We start from the raw sequence: 19,523 nt of genomic DNA on the forward strand, positions 1-19,523 counted from the left end.
GCTGTTGGAGAGAAGCGCTGGCCCAGAACTTGCTGTTAGCGAGTGACAGCTTATTTATCAGACGCAGCACACTCACACCGTCTGTGCACGGATCAACACATATATCACTAGAGGACATTGTTTTCTCTTGGCTCAGCAAGTATGAAAAACATGGCAGAGGCCTGAAAACACGTGGCAGGATTCCAGAGAGTGATCCAGCAAACGTGTCAGGATATTGACATGTAGAGGGACGGTCACAATAGAGGCCTCCGCTGTCACCGAGAGTCATAGACTTTACAGGGGGGAGTAACACGAGGACGAGACACAGAGTGTCACATAATACAAGTAACACTGTGCGCACATAAGGGTGGAGCATGTAGGCGACTAGAAGGATATAATATACAATCTACGATATAATTGTCTAAGGGTCACTTCCGTCTTTCTGTCTGTCCTTCTGTCTGTCTTTCTTTCTGTCACGGATATTCATTGGTCGCGGCCTCTGTCTGTCATGGAATCCAAGTCGCTGATTGGTCTCGCCAGCTGCCTGTCATGGCTGCCGCGACCAATCAACGACGGCCACAGTATGATTAGTCCCTCCCTACTCCCCTGCAGTCAGTGCCCGGCGCCCACTCTACTCCCCGCAGTCACGGCTCACAGGGTTAATGCCAGCGGTAACGGACCGCGTTATGCCGTGGGTAACTCACTCCGTTACCGCCGCTATTAACCCTGTGTGACCAACTTTTTACTATTGACGCTGCCTATGCAGCGTCAATAGTAAAAACATCTAATGTTAAAAATAATAAAAAAATAAAAAAAATCACCTTTCCCGCTCCTCGCGACGCTCCATGCAAGCGGCAGGTTCCGGTGCTAAGGATGGTATGCGACAAGGACCTGCCATGACGTCACGGTCATGTGACCGCGACGTCATCACAGGTCCTGCGCGAGAAGGACCTGCCATGACGTCACGGTCATGTGACCACGACGTCATCACACCCTGGGACCGGAAGCTGCTGCCTGCACCGCACACAGGCGACAGAACTACAAGGGTACTCTCGGAAGGTGAGTATATGTTTATTTTTTAACCTGTGACATACGTGGCTGGGCAATATACTACGTGGCTCTGTGCTGTATACTGACTCACTGGGCAATATACTACGTGGACATGCATATTCTAGAATATCCGATGCATTAGAATCGGGCCACCATCTAGTGTGTATATATATATATATATATATATATATATATATATATATATATATATATATATATATATATATATATATATATATATATATATATATATATACATACATACATATATACACATACACACACATATATATAATTTCCTGTTAAAATGCACTGTACCGAGACTATATGTTATTCACCAGAATAATTTACTGATCATTGGGACCCCCACCAAAACTGAATGGAGCTTAAGTGAACACCTCTCTCCAATCATTCTCTATGCAATAGATAGGGGAGCGCTCTTTAACAGTTCTATAGACAATGAATGGAGAGGAGATTTGCAGGCATAACCCCTGCTCCATTCAAATATTGATCTACAAAGCTCCTTTCTTGGGACTGGAGTTTTTGCAGTCAAACCTTCATTAATTAGTTATTCTTTATCCTAAGGGTAGGTGAAAATTTGCAAAATTTTTAATATATTAATAAGTATACAGGTGAATCAAAACTCAAAATTCACAAAGAGCATAAGGGGGTGATCTAGTGGTGAAAGCTCCAAGTCTTGTGATATCTTATTGATTACCTGGTCTTCAATCACAGAACAGAAACCCTAAAACATTGTCACAGTTCATAGGCCTAAGTTCAGGAAAGTTCACAACAAAGCTAGATACAACACTGTGACCTGTGGCACCCAAAAGCAATTCTCCGACAAGTCACACAACCAAAACATCTTAGCAACTTGCCGTCGTGACATCAATTTCAAGCTGTGATTTTGCTACTTCAATACACCAAAAAACCTGATCATGTCGCATGGCAAGTGAGTCAAATACGACTTGCATCCAACAAAGAAAATGCAACATTTTCGGAAACATTGTGTCACATTGGGTTGCAATGTGGAATCGTAGGAAATCATTACACAATTACAGTGCCGCACTATGATCTGAACGTAGCCCTCGCCTAGATAAAATAATGGCTTGTTGGCTCCTGGAATAGACGCCACAGATAAACCGATTTTGAGAGTGAGCAGTCAGTAACACAAGAGACTATAGAAGGCTAGGTTCACACTGTGCTTGTTGTCAACGATGGTGTATACATCAGATAGATGTCACGGACTAGATGAATATAAACCCATTGCAAACTAAATGAGTCCTGCACTTTACAAATTTCTTTTAGCCGTGATCTTTATTTCCTATATAGTTAGCAATATGCAGGCGCCTTTTACCTCCATCAGATGTGTAAGGGTCTTTGGGAATGTGGAGGTATACACCAAAAGCTTTTCCAGGCTTATAGTTCTGCTAAATTCACAGATGCAGAGCTAAGTACTTCAATGTGCATTATAGATGAAGACATTACAGAAAAGCATATAAAACGTCTGCGTGTAATACTGGACAATGTGACCCATGGATCCAAATATCCCATATCTTCACACTTACAATGTCACCTTTCACGATAATTCATCTGCTTTAGTTTGGGGAGGGGGGTTTTAAGCTATGGGCTCGTGCTATAGCCCTACTGAACAGCCATTAAAGGGCCACTGTCACCCCCTCCAGCCGTTATAAACTAAAAGAGCCACCTTGTGCAGCAGTAATGCTGCAGTCTAACAAGGTGGCTCTTTTAGTTTTTGATTCAGTTATTCCCTCAATAAAGCGTTTTAAAATTTGTAGAAAATAACCTGTCCTTAGACCTGGAGGCGGTCCGAAGCTTCCTCGGTGAATCTCCCAACGGCCGTCACTCTTTTCTTCTGGGGATGTGGTCGCCGCCCCCTTCGCGCTGTTTCTTCTTAAATCCGGCGCCTGCGCTGTGCGTGCCTGCCTGGGGCAGGCGCAGTCTTCATTGTCAGTCACAGCTCAGACGCAGGGTGCCTGACTGCGCCTGTGCCGGCAGTGCGGCCACCCTGTTGCTGAATCCCCGCCCCGCAGTGTTATTCATTATGCACAGTGCGGGGCTGGGGTTCCTGGGCATGCGCACTGCGCTGTTCAGACGCTCCCCCAGCTCCCCCGCCTTCCAGCGTTGTTATTTGCGGCTGCTTCATTCCAAACGCTGGCAAGGAAACCTGTATATTACGGCAACGCTGGAAGGCGGGGGACCGGGGGAGCGTCTGAACAGCGCAATGCGCATGCCCAGGAACCCCAGCCCCGCACTGTGCATAATGAATAACACAGTGCGGGGCGGGGATTCAGCAACAGGGTGGCCGCACTGCCGGCACAGGCGCAGTCAGGCACCCTGCATCTGACCTATGACGGACAATGAAGACTGCGCCTGTCACAGGCAGGCACGCACAGCGCAGGCGCCGGATATAAGAAGAAACAGCGCTCAGGGGGCGGCGACCACATCCCCAGAAGAGAAGAGTGACGGCCGTTGGGAGATTCACCGAGGAAGCTTCGGACCGCCTCCAGGTCTAAGGACAGGTAGTTAGGGCAAATTTTAAAACGCTTTATTGAGGAAATAACTGAATCAAAAACTAAAAGAGCCACCTTGTTAGACTGCAGCATTACTGCTGCACAAGGTGGCTCTTTTAGTTTATAACGGCTGGAGGGGGTGACAGTGGCCCTTTAAAGTATTAGGCTATGTGCAGACTTCAGTAATTGGTAGCACTTTGGACGCAGCACATGTCTCATGCATTCAAAGCGCTGCCAGCTACTGAATGCAGGTGAATCCACATGTGCTCATTGAAGTGAGCGGATTCATCGAGTCCAATACATTGTAAGGGTGAAATTTATCTTGCAGAGGCTCACATCTCCGCAAGATAAATAGACATGCTGCGGTCTAGAAAGATGCACCGCATGTCCGTCTTCACAGGTAAGCCGTGCGTGTTTCTTGACGCATAGTGGACATGGGATTTCTTGAAATCCCATCAACTATAATGTAACATCTGTACGCTGCGCAGGTACGCAGCGTCCAACCCGCAGCGTATACTGTCCGTGCGCACCTACCCTTAGAGACACGAGGTATACTAATGAGCACATCCATGCTCAAGTGATTGGGGGGAGAGAGATCACATGATAATCCCCATCATTTTTTCCCAGTGCCATGAAGTCTGTCTCATGAGTTCCAGTAGGTTCACTCTTACCCCCATGTGTGTGTTCATTATTGCCCCTTAATGGTTTTTCAGTCAGCTTGCATGACACGCACATCATTTTCTGCTCTTCTAATCCCTCATTAACATAAATGCATCACTCCACAATTTATATTTATAGCACTAATCCCCAATACATGCTCGTAGCTGCTAATAAAACAGGATCATGTGCAATAAAACTTCCAAACTGATGTAAAGTGAATTCACAAAGTTTACCTCCACAAATGCTCATCTGGATGAAGGGGTAAACATTTCAACAAACACCTCCAAAATTTTGTAAAAAGCCTTCCCAAAAGAGGAGAGCTGTTGCAGCTGCAGAAGGAGCTGACTCCATATTAAAGGGGTTGTCCAGTTAAAACAATATATCACCAAGAGATAACTTTCTGATCAGTGAGAGCTTTCAACCACTTGCACCAATCAGCAGATCGGGTATTTTTATTCCCCCCCCCCCGTTACAAAATGGCACGGAAGGTGAGACATCAGCTCCTCCCAGTGGGGATAAAAGCTCCCCTTTCTGCTAATCGGTACAGGTCTAAGAGGTCAGACCTCCACCCATCAACAAGTCAGGGCTTGTACACATGTCAAGTATTTGCGTTTTTTCCAGTGTGGTTTTTGTTTTTTTTCCAAAAAGATTTTTGAAATCACATGCATATGCTGTTTTTTTCCTTTTTAACCATTAATGCACTGTTTCAAATCTGCGGCATGTCAATTCTATCAGCATTTTTCATCCATTTAAATGGAGGAAAAATTCAAGTAAAACTGCAAAGAAAAACCCATCAGAAAGAAAGAAGAAAGGAAGAAAATACTGTAAAACACAGCAGGGTTTTTTATGCACCAAAATATATAATATATATAAATACTAAACGTGTGCACAAGCCCTGTGAAGAACCCTGTCATCTGATTCATGCCTCACAAACCGCATGAATCGAAGCCAGGTATTTTTTTTTCTGAAACGCTCACTTTCAAGAACATAGCTGGATACAAGACTAGTACTGTGCCACCCCTGGCAGGATTTCTTTCAGTGCTGCAGCAGGTGATTGACAGGTCTCTCTCATAGTGAAATGCTGCAGTGTTTCAGAGAAAAACATACCCGGCTGCAATGATATAAGCAGGCTGTAAGTCACGCTATCTCGGTTTCCCTGTAATGTCTACAGATGTAGATGGGATGTCAGAAGAGCTCCTGTAGGTGTAATGTGAAGGGGCACATACTTTTCTCCATATAGTATAGATATGAGTCTGGTACAGGAGGGACATGATGGGGCTTGTAGTTGTATTACTAGATATCAGTTCCCTACTGCCGTCTCTCCATCCTGTGGTTATACAGAGCTGCACAGGATGTGATATCCGGGAGATGTGCCCTCTATGTACCCGCTGGTCACTTCTCACCATACAGATTGTATATAGTGTATATCCCACTTCTTTCCAGCTGTCCGACTACAGCCCTTAGCATCACCTAACAGCATGTGTACACTGGGATTTGTAGTATCTGGAGCCACATGTGGCAGACGTTCTATAGACATACGGGTATAAAAAAAAAATCTGATAATATCAGACTCGGCAGATGACTGACAACTTCAAACATTTCCTAGTACAAAACAGGAACAGTCCCAAAACACAGTGGGGATTTCACTAAATCTGTGCAAGAAGAAAGTGAAGGCGACTGCAGTGTAGGTGACTCAAGAGCTGAAATCTGCCTGCTGTAGACAATGACTTTATCACTAGTTTTTACAAATCAGCTTCAGTTATTGGGGCTCATGTAGTGAGACTCACAGCGGACAATAGCGCACAGTGGCGAAAACAAAAACATGGAGGGGATCAAAAATCAAAGGACGCCATCAGAATACTGATGTAACGGCTTCTAAACAAAATTTACTAATGAGATTATACTGCATTACATGCTGGTAGTTGTAGTTCGACAAGATCTGGGGAAAAAAAAAAAAAAAGCTAAAACTTTTATTATTACCTTCCCGTTCTTATTGCTCTGGTACTTATATCTGGTGTGGCGCCGGCTTAGTGGCCAGTATACAGCCAGCATCTGCCTCTAAGGGCTCATTTCCACTTGCGATCAAAACGGACGAGTGCAATCCGATAAAAAAAAAATCGGATTGCACTCGGACCAATATTTTTCAATAAGTGACATCTCATTTGCGTATTTTTTCTCAGCCGAAATCGGACAGAGAAAAAAAAATTAAAAAAAAAATCGCAGCATGCTGCGATTTGCTGCGAGTCTTGGACGAGACTCGTCAATGCAAGTCAATGGGTGCGAGAAAAAAAACAAGACGGAATATGGACCATCCGTTTTCCACAGATACCTTACCATTCTGTGGCATGGAACACTGTAAATGATCCTGTAAATGACTGTACAAAAATAGTTGCAGAGAAAAAAACGTATTGCATACGGATATCATGCGGATGGTGCGATTAAAAATCGCATTGAACTCGCATGGTTTGCATCCTATTTTTTCGGTTCAGATTACGGACCGTTTTTTTTCTAGCAAGTGAATATAAGACCTAACAGTAGGGATAAGAATGAACTCTGATCACGGCTGTTTAACCTATTAAAAGCCACTGTCTATCTCCAACAGTGACATGTAAGGCACAATCCTGCTCTGGTGTCCGCCCATTGGCTTCCTGCGAAGTGATGGTGGGGTGACAATGTCTCACCATGGCTTCCAGTAGTCTACTGAATGCCCCTGTCTTTGTCCTCCTCAGGCTCAGAACAGGCCGAGCTTCATAGGAGAGCGGGATTCTAGTTATATTCAGCAAAAGTGTAAGGCTATGTGCACACGTTGCGGAATGGGGTGCAGAATTTTCTGCACCAAATCCGCATGTCCTGACAGAATCCGCAGGTGCAGATTTTCTGTGGATTTGGTGCGGAAAAGATGCGGATTTGATGCGGATTTTGCCCCTGCGGATTTCTAACATGGAAGGGTCCAAATCCGCTGCAGTTCTGCACAAAAGTAGTGACATGCACTTATTTTCAATCCGTTGAGGAATCAGTGCGGATTTTTCCACACTATTAGCACAGGTTTTTTGTTTCGCAATTGATTTACATTGTACTTTAAATCACATTACGGAACTGCAGCGTTTCTGTGCGGAAAAATCCGCTGCAGATCCGCACCAATTCCACATCGTGTGCACATGGCCTAAGCCTACAATGTGTAAGTGAGTGATCCATCACAGGTTCAAATCCCCCTAAGGGAGTGCAATATATATGTTTTTTCTTTATTAATATATTGCAGTTGAAAAGAGAAGTTTCCATCCACTATATATAAAGTCACATCTGCAGTTTTTTCTCAATATCCGACATAAAATCAGAATAAACCTTTCCCGTTTTAGGTCAATTAGGATTACCATAATTATTAATATTTGCCAAATGCCAGAATAATGAGAGAGAATGTTTTAAGGCATTTTTATTACTGCAAAGTCAAAAGTTTACATACATTTCATTAATATTTGGCACCATTGCCCTTAAACTGAATGACTTGGGTCAGACATTTGGGATCTCCTTCCAGAAGCTTCTCACAATAGTTGGTCGGAATTTGGGCCTATTCCTCCTGACAGCACTGGTGCAACTGATCCAGGTTCGTAGGTCCCTTGCTCGCACCGGCCTTTTCAGCTTTGCAATCATATTGAAAATTTATGGGCAATCAGGGTTTTGTGATGGCCGCTCCAAAACATTGACTTTGTTATTCTTAAGCCACTTTGTTACCATTTTGGTAGTATGCTTCAGGTCATTGTCCATTTGGAAGACCCATTTCCGCCCAAGCTTTAACTTCCTGGCCGATGTCTTGAGATGTTGATTCAGTATTGCCACATAATCTTCTTTTCTCATAACATCTGTTTTGTGAAGTGCACTAGTCCCTCCTGTAGCAAAATAACCCCACAACTTGATGTTGCCACCACTGTGTTTCACAGTTGGGATGGTGTTCCTAAGCTTCTCCCTTTTTCCTCTAAACACAACGATTAGAGATGGGCGAACCTGAACACTAAAGTTTGGCGTCCGTATCGAACACGTACTGTTCAGGCACAGACACCGAACATGGACTTCAACAGGAACTGTTCGAGTTCGGACACCCGAAAACTGGGTGCTTTTCACGCTGTCATGTGCATGAAAGCGCAGCACACACGGCTTCTGATCGGTAGTAAAATCATCACCGCTGGTCAGACAACCGCGGTTCCCATGCTGTCAAAAGACAGCATGAGAGTGCAGCTGTGATCAGAGGTATAAAGTTTACCTCCAGTCACTGGTGTCTGCTGATAGAACTACTACTCCTATCAGCCGACACCTGCGCTGTAAATAATTATAAAAAAACAGCATGGATTACCTTGCATTTTTAATAACCAGCCAAGCAAAATTCACAGCTGGGAGTTGGAACCCTCAGCTGTCAGCTTCAGCAAGGCTGGTTATCAAGAATAGAGGGGTCCCCACGCTGTTTTTTTTAAATTTAAAAAAATAATTTAATTAAAAAAAAATGTCATGGAGTCCCCCCCCCAATTCTGACAACCAGCCAAGCTCAAGCAAACAGCGGGGGGCTGGTATTCTCAGGCTGGTAAGGGGCCATGGATATTGGCCCCCCAGCCTGAAAATAGCAGCCCGCAGAAGCCAAGAAAAGGCGCATCTATTAGATGAGCCAAACGTGGCGCTTTGCCCGACTCTTCCTACTTGCCCTGGCTCGGTGGCAAGTGGGGATCATATTTGTGGGGTTGATGTCACCTTTGTATTATCAGGTGACATCAAACTCGTGGACTACTCTATAAGACACCCATCCATTACTAATCCTATAGTTATATGGTAAATAAAGACATGGCCAGAATAAAGTCTTTTATTTGAAATAAAACACTTTTTATTTAAAATTAACAAGCACAGTTATACTAACAAAGAAAAATTCCTCTGAATCCCTCGTCTCCCGTAATAAAAACAAAAAACAATATCCCTCACCTGTCTCGTTCTGTCCCAGGCCATAATCCATGTCTGGGAGATAAACAGTTTTCAGCATAGATGGTGCCAAGATGCGACCATCCAGGCTGAGAACCATTGATGAATGAGCTGCTGCAGTATTAGTGACCAGCGATGACGTCGAGGTTACTGACGGTCACTGAGGTTGTGTTCCCAGCCGGGCAAATAAACTGCGGTGACCTTGGTGAGATCACCGCTAGCACCATGAGAAAGTCTCACAGTGCAGAGGTGTGTTCACCGCAGTGAAATTCTCCCAGTGTACTCGCCTCTGAACCGTGAGACTTTCTCACGGTGCTAGCGGGGACGACACCACTGGTCACTGAGGCTGCGCTCGTAGCAGCTCATTCAGTAGTGGTTCTCAGCCTGGGCGGTGACATCTTGGGATATTGTTTTTTGTTTTATTACAGGAGACAAAGGATTCAGTGCAATTAGGTCGTTAGGTGAGTATAACTGTGTTTGTTATTTTTAAATAAAACACAAATTGTATTTTGGTTCATTTCAAATAAAAGACTTTATTCTGGCTGTATGTCCATTTACAATATAACTATAGGATTAGTAATGGATAGGTGTGTTATAGAAGCCTCTCCATTACTAAGCCGTGGGCTTGATGCCGCTTGACAATACAAAGGTGACATCAACTCCACAAATATGAACCCCACTTGCCACCACTACAGGGCAAGTGGGAGGAGCTGGGCAAAGTGACAGAATTGGCTGCTTTAGCTTAGCTGTCAAAAATAAGGGCGACCCCATGATGTTTTTTTTTTCTTAATTTGAATAAGTAAAAAAAATACAGCTGGAGACCTCTCTATTCTGGATAACAAGCCTTGCAGAAGCTGCGCATGCACATGACAGCGTGGCAAACACTGCATACTTGGGCACCGGTCCAGATACGGTTCTGGCACCCAAACTTTTTGTAACTGTTCGGCCTAACCCGTGTCCGCCCATCTCTAGTAACAATAGTTATTATGCCCCAAAAATTCAATTTTAGCTTCATCAGACCACAGGACAGGTCTCCAAAAACTAAGGGCTTTGTTCCTGTGTGCATTTGCAAACATTAATCTTGTTTTTTAATGTTTCTTTTTGGGGCAATGGCTTCTTCCTGACAGAGTGGACTTTCAGCCCATGTTGATACAGTACTCGTTTCACTGTTGATATTGACACATTCTTACCAGCTTCCGCCATCATCTTCACAAGGTCTTCTGCTTTTGTCCTTGGGTTGATATGCACATGTAGGACCAAAGCACGTTCATCTCTAGGACACAGAACCCGAGTTCTTCCCGAACGGTATGATGGCTGGACATTCCCATCTTGTTTGTACTTGCGTATAATTGTTTGTACAGATGAACGAGGCACCTTTAGACATCTTGAAATTGTACCCAAGGATGAGCCAGACTTGTGCAAGTCCACAATTCTCTTCCTGATATCTTGGCTGATTTCTTTAGACTTTCCCATGATGCTACACAAAGAAGCAGTGTGTTTCAGGTGTGCATTAAAATACATCAACAGGTGTATCTCAAATTAACTCAGATTATGCAAAAAAACACATCAGAAGCTTTCAAACACATGACATCATATGGGCAGTCCATAAGTGTTTAAAGGCATAGTAATATTAGTGTATGGTAAACTTTTGACTTTGCAGTAAGTAATAAAAATGCCTTAAAACATTCTCTCTCTCTCTCATTCTGGCAAATAATAATTATGGTAATCCTAATTGACCTAAAGAGGGAAAGGTTTATTCTGATTTCATGTCAGATATTGGGAAAAAACCTGCAGATGTGTCTTTTATATAGTGGATGGAAACTTCTGGTTTCAACTGTATGTATTATTTAAATTCATATTTTTTTTTTCCCCTAAATATTTGATTTCCTTTCTTTTCGCATGATGAAAATAATAAACATTTGGTATTGCGGTGTCCATAAAAGTGAGATCTATGAAAACATGTAATGTAACCCTTATGTTAAGCGTTGTAAAGAAAAAAAAAAAAAAGACTACATATCAGAATGGACTCTTAAAGGGAATCTGTCACCCCATTTTAGGCCTATAAGCTAAGGCCACCGCCATCAGCATTCTATAATGCTGTAGATAAGCCCCTGATGTAACCTGATGTTTCCTGGCGCAGTGCGCAGGCAACAGGAAAGGTCAGAGAGGCTCGGCGCCTGCGCACTGCAGTACTTTGCTGGGCAGACAAAGTACGCCTGCGCAGGAGCCGCGTCAGGAAGCAAAGAGGACATCATCGTATGAAGATGGGAGCAGCGGGACCGGACCGCGACACCCATCGGACCGCACCAGGACCGCCCCTGGGTGAGTATAATCTAACTTGTTTTTCTTATCTTTCAGGATACATCGGGGGCTTATCTACAGCATTACAGAATGCATTACAGAATGCTGTAGACAAGCCCCTGATGTTGGTGGCCGCAGCTTATAGGACTAAAATGGGGTGACCGATTCCCTTTAATCACTGCACCTTCTCCCAAAATGCAAAAAGCGACCAAAATCTCGTCTCTAACCCAAAAATGTGCGGCTCAGCGCCCAAAAAATACACAACGCCGGGGACGGAAAAGTAACATTACAGGTCTCAGAAAAAGGCGACAAACAATATAAAGATTATACCGAAGTTGTGAATTTCTCCACCTCTTGATGATGACGCCAGGTTGGTCTCGCCACGATCCGGAGATTCGCTCTCCAGCATTATTTCCACCACACAGAAGCAAAGCACCAAGAACGCGGAAGAATTACGGATTTTTCACCATTTCACGCGAGATTTTTCTACGGTTTTCCAGCACAATATACAATAAAATGATCGGGGTCCTTCAAAATGTCAGCTCGGCCCTCAGAAACCGAACCGTGGTGATGGGCGCGGAAAAACGTAAACGGAAAATGGAAGTGGGAAAAGTGAAAAATGGATGCAGCAAAGAAGGGGTTAAATGGTAAATGTTTGCTGGGATTTGTAGTCCCACTACTGCTGAGTTCCCTGATTATAGACGTGTATACATTACAGGCAGCCTGATAGCAGTGTGACAGGAAATCCCAGACACACCCCCTCTGTATACAGCAGAGCTCTGCCTGCAGCCATGCAGGCCCTCACTGTACAGACCCTTACTGTGGACCCCCTCACTGTACAGCCCCTCACAGCAGCGCGCAGCCCCGCACTCACCTCGCTCAGCTTCTCTCCAACTGTTTTTGTTTTGATCTGTTTTTTTTTCTAACTCCCTCAAAAGCGTCTGCCCAGCAACACTGTCACATGTCAGAGGCGGAGCCTGATTCTATTGGTAGACGCTAGAAGGTGTGAGGTGATATCCGCCAATGAGCTGTCGGAGGCTGTGTCTATGGGCGGAGTTAAGGAGGGTTTGTTGTTGACGTGAAGGCTGAGAAAAGGCGGGATTTGCCGCTGGGACTGGAGAGGGAGGTGCCGCCATTTTGTGTGACGATCACACGACGCCTCCCCCAGAGCTGAGCTCCTCAGGTTGTTATTCACACGTGCGATGTCTGACTCAGGAAGAGGAAAGAGGTTTTGTTTCTTGTTTTTTTAAAGACACATAATACATGTATGATTAATGATGGCGTCTTCACACAAACGTACATTCGTGAGGAGAATTTACCTCAGATTTGGCTTAAAATGATTTATTTAGTAGTGAACTGTATAGAGAAAGCAAATTCTGTCAGCTATTACCTCAGGTGAAGAAGACGCGAGCTCAGACCGTGCGGTTTCAAGGCCGTTCGTAGTTGCAGCCGCTCTTAGATTCGGTTTTCCCATTTTGGTTTTTTTTTTTGCTGCATTTTAATTACAATTTTAGAATTTTTTTTTTTACATTTGTTAATACCTGTTAGTTTTTATTTTCAGTGTCCCGTCACTGATTTTTTGCGGTTAAGCTTTTATTGATACCATTTTGGGCCACATTGTCATTTTTTATTGAATTTTTTTTTTTTTTTTTTTCCCGTACGGGTTAAATAATTGTATATTTAGTTTTACAAACACAAGCGATATCAAACCATTTTTTAAAGAAGACCATTTCCCATGTTTTTCACGTTTTGTTTGGCACACAATGTCATAGAGGCCGTAGAGCGGAATAAAATGTTTTTGGGGTTTTTTTTTTCATCTGTCATTTGTGGAGATATTAGCCATGAAAGTATTTGGCACCCATTGAGTTAAAGTCGTCCTTCGGTATCTTAACTGACCTTTCCAAATATCTCTTTTTACACCCTAATTACTTTTGTGATTTGCTTTGTTTTACACTTCCCTCGTCCTCCTTATTCCTAAATGTTGTTTTTTACTCTACTTCCTGTGATGTTTTGTTTGAGAGGGTGCAGCGATGGAAGCAATGTGAGTGACCTCAGCGCCGACCCATGGCTTCTAGTACTGCCCACATAAAATGATTTGTTTGAGGGTGATGCTAGAAGATTTTTGGCATTGCTGATGTCACTCTCACTGCTGCCGCCTCCGCCCCATGCGACATCTTGTTTCACAAAAGCAGAGAGCCAGTGCTGCTCTCACTTCTCCCACAGTTTCTATTAGTGCCATGGAACCAGGACATCCTCAGAGGGCAGCGACGACAGAAACTGTAGCAAGTAACTGCAGTTCTGCTCCCTGATTACATCCTGTTCAAGCAGAGGCGATAGACTTTGCAGGGAAGTGAGTGCAGCGCAGCACTCCTGTGACGTCCCTTTTGAGACTCGAACGAAACATCACAGGACGTGAAGTAACAAAAAGACATTTGGGAATTTGTTATGTAGAAATGAAAGGTGTTGCGTAATAAAGCTAATTACCAAAGTGATTAGGGTATAAAAAAGGTATTTAGAAATGACATTTTAGGTGCCGGACCATCACTTTTAACTTTTGTGAAGTCCAAGTGGTTGTCATCAGTCTTCACTGGGGGCGTATATCTGTTCCCCATACCTCCCTGTATGATGCTAATCAAACATTCTGCCCTCGTTCTGGCTCTCATAGACTTGCACTGAGGTCTTGTGACTGGTGATGGGCTCTTTTTGGTGATATGGCTCCGCTCCCCAAAAAGAGCCAACTCTTTCGGATCCCTATTAAATATGTTTCCACAATACGTGAACACATATTTAAGCTAGCGTTAATGCGTCTATGTTCCCGCCCACCCATGGCCAAAACTCTGCCTACTTTCAGTTAGCCAATTAAATTGATGAGTGGGCGGAGTTTGGTTTCGAGTGGGCGGAGTTTGGTCTCGAGTGGGCAGAGTTTATTTCCTCCGAACACTGGAATTTTACGCCAGAGAGAGCCATTCAGAGAATTTAGTGCCCTCTCACCAGGGCAGGAACTCTTGTGGGACATGAGGGAATACTCTGCATAAGGCGGTCAATATAACCTGCCATATTGTGGTCTCTCACAGATGCATAATTGTGGGGTTTACACATAGCATAGTTTATTGTCTGTACTTGCCTCCAAATGATATTGTGTACAGTCAATGTTGGGTATTGAATACAGAGAATACCAACTGCTATATACAGTATGGTATAACAAAAGGACAAAGGGTCCCAAAAAGAAGTACCTTATAGACTCCTGTAGAAACAAAGGATTTTTCCGGCACAGAAGTCCTTTTCTTAAAAAATAATTTTCTTTATTCAGACATCTTCATCAGTAAAAAGAGTACATACGGGGGGACCCCCAACACCTGACGCGTTTTGGACCCGTTAAAGGAGAAAGGACCGTTTTTAACGGGTCCGAAACGCGTCAGGTGTTGGGGGTCCCCCCGTATGTACTATTTTTACTGATGAAGATGTCTGAATAAAGAAAATTAGTTTTTAAGAAAAGGACTCCTGTGCCGGAAAAATCATTTGTTTGTACATGTGCTTATACGTGGTAGTCAGCCACTGAATTCCAGGCACTGGCGGTCTCTAGCATATTCTGGTGAGCAACTATCCTCCTTCCCTTTCCTTTATAGACTACTGCTTTTACCTTGTTGGTGTATGCTCCACTGTTTTTGTCTTGTTTTGTCCTAGCACCTTGCACTTTAGGATATTAGATTATTTTATATTTTTTAAATTACTTATTAAAAGTTATATTTTATTCCATAGTCACTATTGACCGTGTAGAGATCAGACTGAACCAAAGAATCCATTTTGTCTTCCTCCTGAGAAATCTGATAGATACAGCAAGAAGTATATTTCTGCAAACTTGACATCTTCTTTGTTTTGTTAGTAATCACGCGCGCATTCCTCCTTGAAATTGTAGCTTTTTTATCCACATACCAAATAATTGTAACTCTACACTAGAATAGACTTGCTTTGTAAGTGATTATGAAATATGAGCGCTTATGCGCATGTCTGAAAAATGTCTAAACTTTTTATCTATATAAAGAAGGGATCGTGCCCAGTGAGGAGAGGCGTGCTCTGAGGCCATCCCTATGTATGAACACACAACCTTTGTGCTGCGTGTCATTTATTTGGATCCCATCCAGGAAGCCAGGGACGGAGAGGACTCAACATTCTTTGGCGCCCGAACAGGGATCCGAGGCGAGAGTATCTACTCAAGATTCACCTGTGGATACGGACAACGGAGATCTGGGATAATGGACGGCAAATGAACTGAAAAACCTGGCCAGGTAAGAGACATTATTAGTTCTCTTTTATCTGCCCTGTATTATCCGAAAGATCTCTATGAGCCGTGTCACGCTGGGTTAGTCTAGTAGTGAGTAGATACCTATAAAACTCGGGTTACCATATTGTATAGATTTATAAGTCCTGTCCCTGGCAGTGTGTGAACAGTGTGAAGGTTGTGGCATGTTGTGAAAGAAGAGCAAAAGTACGTAGAAAATAAGCCGAAATAGTTGGGGTATAAGCCTTATACACGGAAGTCAGCCTAACTGGGTCATGTGCTTGCGTCCTTTCGAGGAGACCTCCGCCCATGCTTGACTATTCATTAAGTGCTTAACCTCCTTCATTTCTGGATAAGGTTTGATAGAATGAGCCCAGGACGCGGTTTCATGAGCCTGGGACAAGTATGCTAACTGAGACAGAAAGTTTTGTGATCTGTATGGTGTTGCTGAGTCTGTTTGCATGTGCAATAGCACTCAAGTACGTCCTGCATATTAGAAGAAACGGAGCAGACGAGCCTTTCAATATTTTAGCTCCCTAGGAGAGAAGGCAACGAGACATCACCACAGAGTAAGTGATTGTCCAAACGTCACCTAGGGTAGTCATAGCTAATATTGAAAAGAAAAATGGGAAATAAACAGACAAAAACTGTCTTAGGACAAGTGGAAGCAGCAGATATCATACAGGAAAGATGTGGGAAGACAGTCAGAAGACAGATTAGAAGGGTAAGAGAAAAATTGGGAATTTCAGAAGCACTTGTGTTCAGCACAGAATGGGAAAGAATGAGCAAGGAACGAGGTAATAGATGGATTTTTGTAAGTTTGATTGTCTAGACAAAGGAAATTGTTAAGTTGCTGGAAGATTATTTCTTTTTGGCGCAAAGCCAATTTTTTAGAAATCCTTATAACTTTTTGTCTGAACATAATTTTGAAGTTCTGTTTTTATCAAAGTGATATGTTTTGATTGATAATTCTTCGTGCAAAAAATTAGCATTTGGCATTTTGCCAAGTTTTTGTTACAATGTTTGAGAAACAAAAGGAAAAGTTCAAAGCCGCTACTCCAGACTGGAGGACGTTAGAACAACCAAATATTGTGAAACAACGATGTTTAGGAATAGCCATGGATATAAAAGAAAATCATAAGCCTGTCAGAATAGCTGAGGGTTATGATGGGGTAATTCGAACACTGCCATATACTGTGCCCCTAGAGGTCTCATTAGGACCTAAATGTTTTGCATCCAGATTTTTGTATGCCAGAGGTGCCCCAACATGTTTGTTAGGAACTGATGTCCTAAAGAAATTAGAAGCTAACATCAATTTTAGGGAAGATGGCACAGTTATGCTGACTATCCCTGATGATGCAGAATCATTAGAACAATATGTCAGAATTCAGGCTTTTGAGGATTTTACGGAAGAGAAAGAATACACCACAGATCTAGACCTCTCAATGATCCCAGAAACACTGTGGGCACAGGGTGACACTGATGTGGGATTATTGCATATCTCTCCTGTAAAATTATCTGTGCAACCAGGAACTGTTCTCCCACAGCTCAGACAATACCCTGTGAGTGCCCAACAGGAACTAGCGATTACAAAACAGATAGAGGAATACAGAGAGAAAGGAGTTTTGGTAGAGATACAATCACCTGCTAACACTCCTCTGTATCCAGTCAAGAAGAGAACTCTTGATAAGAGTTCTACACCCAAATATCGTATGGTACATGATCTAAGAGAAATAAACAAGGTTCTAGATCCAATCACCCCAGTTGTACCCAATCCTCATACGTTATTATCACAGATACCAGTCAGTTCTCAAGTATTTACTGTAATAGATCTTTCAAATGCATTTTTCTCGGTTCCTTTACACCAAGATAGTTGGCATTTGTTTGCATTTACATTTAAGGGCAAACAGTTGGCGTGGACACGCCTTCCACAGGGAATGATACACTCCCCTACTCTTTATTCAAATGCCCTACAAACAGTCCTTCAGAGGTTTGAACCTGAACCACAGGTAGTAATTTTGCAGTGAGATATTAAACCAGGTCCAACCAAAACACATTTCCATGGCCAGACATTTGCGGCTACAGTGTTCTTTGCTGCTCCCCTCTACTATCACATTTGCAAGGCTTCAGACTCTTAATTTAGCAACACTGCTACCTCTCGAGTCTGAAGGGGGGAATAAGGACACTGATCCACACGCAAATTTTTTCCCTACAGACACACATGATTGTACAGAGCTCATTTTACAAGAAACGGTAGGCTTACCCAATGTATCCGAAACACCACTTCAAAATCCAGATTTAGAGCTGTTTATAGATGGTAGTAGGTTTGCAGATGACACAGGTAACTTCCATACAGGGTATGCAGTTGTGTCAGAATCTGAAACTCTCAAAGCAGAACCGCTTCCACCGAAACAGTCTGCACAAGAAGCAGAACTAACAGCATTGATTGAAGCACTAAAAATAGCTGAGAATCAGACAGCTAATATATACACTGATTCTAGGTATGCACATGGTATTGTGTTTGATTTTGGAGTAATCTGGAGAGCTAGAGGTTACATGACAGCGTCAGGACAACCTGTAAAACATGCTTCTCTGATCAAACAGATCTTAGAGGCTGCACAAGAAACAAAAGAAGTAGCAGTAATTAAGGTAGCTGCACATGTGAGACTCGACACTAGGGAATCTAGGGGAAATGATAGGGCTGACAAAGCAGCCAAAGCAGCGGCAGTTAAACCCTTACAACAGGTCCATACTGTAAACCCCACAGAAAATACTGAAGATAGACTAAGACAAGCACAGGAAGATGCAGGAGAAGAGGAGAGGGACAGGTGGAAAAAGGAAGGGGCAGAAGAACAAGCAGGAATTTGGAAGAAAGATGGACTAATATGTCTACCTAGAGCCTGGTACCCGATTGTAGTTGGTGGACTGCACCACCCTACTCATGTGTCTGCAAATGCAATGACACTGCTGGCAAAGCAAGTCTGGTTGGCTCCAGGTTTTGGCAACTATGCAAGAGACTATTGTGCTGCATGCGCTATATGCCTGGCACATAATCCCGGACAGACAACAAAGACCCCTATGAAGCACCACGTCCGACCTCTCTACCCGTTCCAGCGATTACAGATAGACTTTATCCAGCTGCCAAAAAGTAATGGGTATGAGTATGTGCTGGTGTGTGTGGACATGTTCTCAGGGTGGCCAGAGGCCTATCCAGTTCGGAAGGCTTCAGCTAAAAACACTGCTGTAAAGCTAGTTGCCGAACTGATACCCCGTTACGGTCTCCCTGAAGTGATCGAGTCAGATAGGGGTACTCATTTTACTGGAGAAATATTTCAAAATGTACTGAAAATGTTGGGTGTTGAAAGTCAGTTACACACTCCGTATCATCCTCAAAGTTCTGGTAAGGTGGAACGCATGAATGGAACTTTAAAATTAAAAATACAGAAAGCCATGGCTGAAACAGGAAAGCCTTGGACAGAATGCCTTCCACTGGCCCTGTACTCAATACGCAATACCCCAAGGGGTAAGACTAAACTGTCTCCATATGAAATTTTATTTGGCAGGACTGCCAATTTAGGATGTTATTTTCCACAACAACTTGTATTAAATATTGAGTCATTGACTTCTTATGTACAAAATCTTCAGAAACAATTAACTAAGGTGCATGCACAAGTTTTTGCTTCCCTTCCAGATCCTGACAACACTGAAGGAAGTCACAAGTTGGAACCAGGTGATCAAGTCTATGTAAAAAGACACACCAGAAA

At 43.2% G+C, this 19,523-nt stretch overlaps 1 protein-coding gene and 1 long non-coding RNA gene across 8 annotated transcripts in view; one reads left to right on the top strand and one right to left on the bottom strand.

Annotated features, from left to right (window-relative positions):
- PDCD4 (programmed cell death 4) overlaps nt 1-12,476 on the bottom strand; it is a 53,290-nt gene extending 40,814 nt beyond the window's left edge. Inside the window, exons 1-2 of one of the 3 annotated variants that reach the window (XM_077258046.1) lie at nt 12,355-12,450; nt 10,370-10,656 (exon numbers count right to left, since the gene is read on the bottom strand). In XM_077258046.1, the coding sequence (XP_077114161.1) occupies nt 10,370-10,652 (283 nt within the window). In that variant the 5' untranslated portion in view covers nt 10,653-10,656; nt 12,355-12,450. Of the gene's footprint in view, nt 1-10,369; nt 10,657-11,810 lie in introns of all 3 variants that reach the window. The other 2 variants (XM_077258048.1, XM_077258047.1) reach the window with 2 other exon arrangements.
- A 53-nt stretch (nt 12,477-12,529) lies between these two features.
- LOC143769459 (uncharacterized) overlaps nt 12,530-19,523 on the top strand; it is a 171,140-nt gene continuing 164,146 nt past the window's right edge. For 2 of the 5 annotated variants that reach the window (XR_013214403.1, XR_013214404.1), the window contains exon 1: nt 12,551-12,708. This is a non-coding gene — a long non-coding RNA (uncharacterized LOC143769459). Of the gene's footprint in view, nt 12,709-19,523 lie in introns of all 5 variants that reach the window. The other 3 variants (XR_013214405.1, XR_013214402.1, XR_013214401.1) reach the window with 3 other exon arrangements.

The sequence above is a fragment of the Ranitomeya variabilis genome, chromosome 4 (genome assembly GCF_051348905.1).
Source record: "Ranitomeya variabilis isolate aRanVar5 chromosome 4, aRanVar5.hap1, whole genome shotgun sequence".
In the NCBI taxonomy this organism is placed as follows: Eukaryota; Metazoa; Chordata; class Amphibia; order Anura; family Dendrobatidae; genus Ranitomeya; species Ranitomeya variabilis.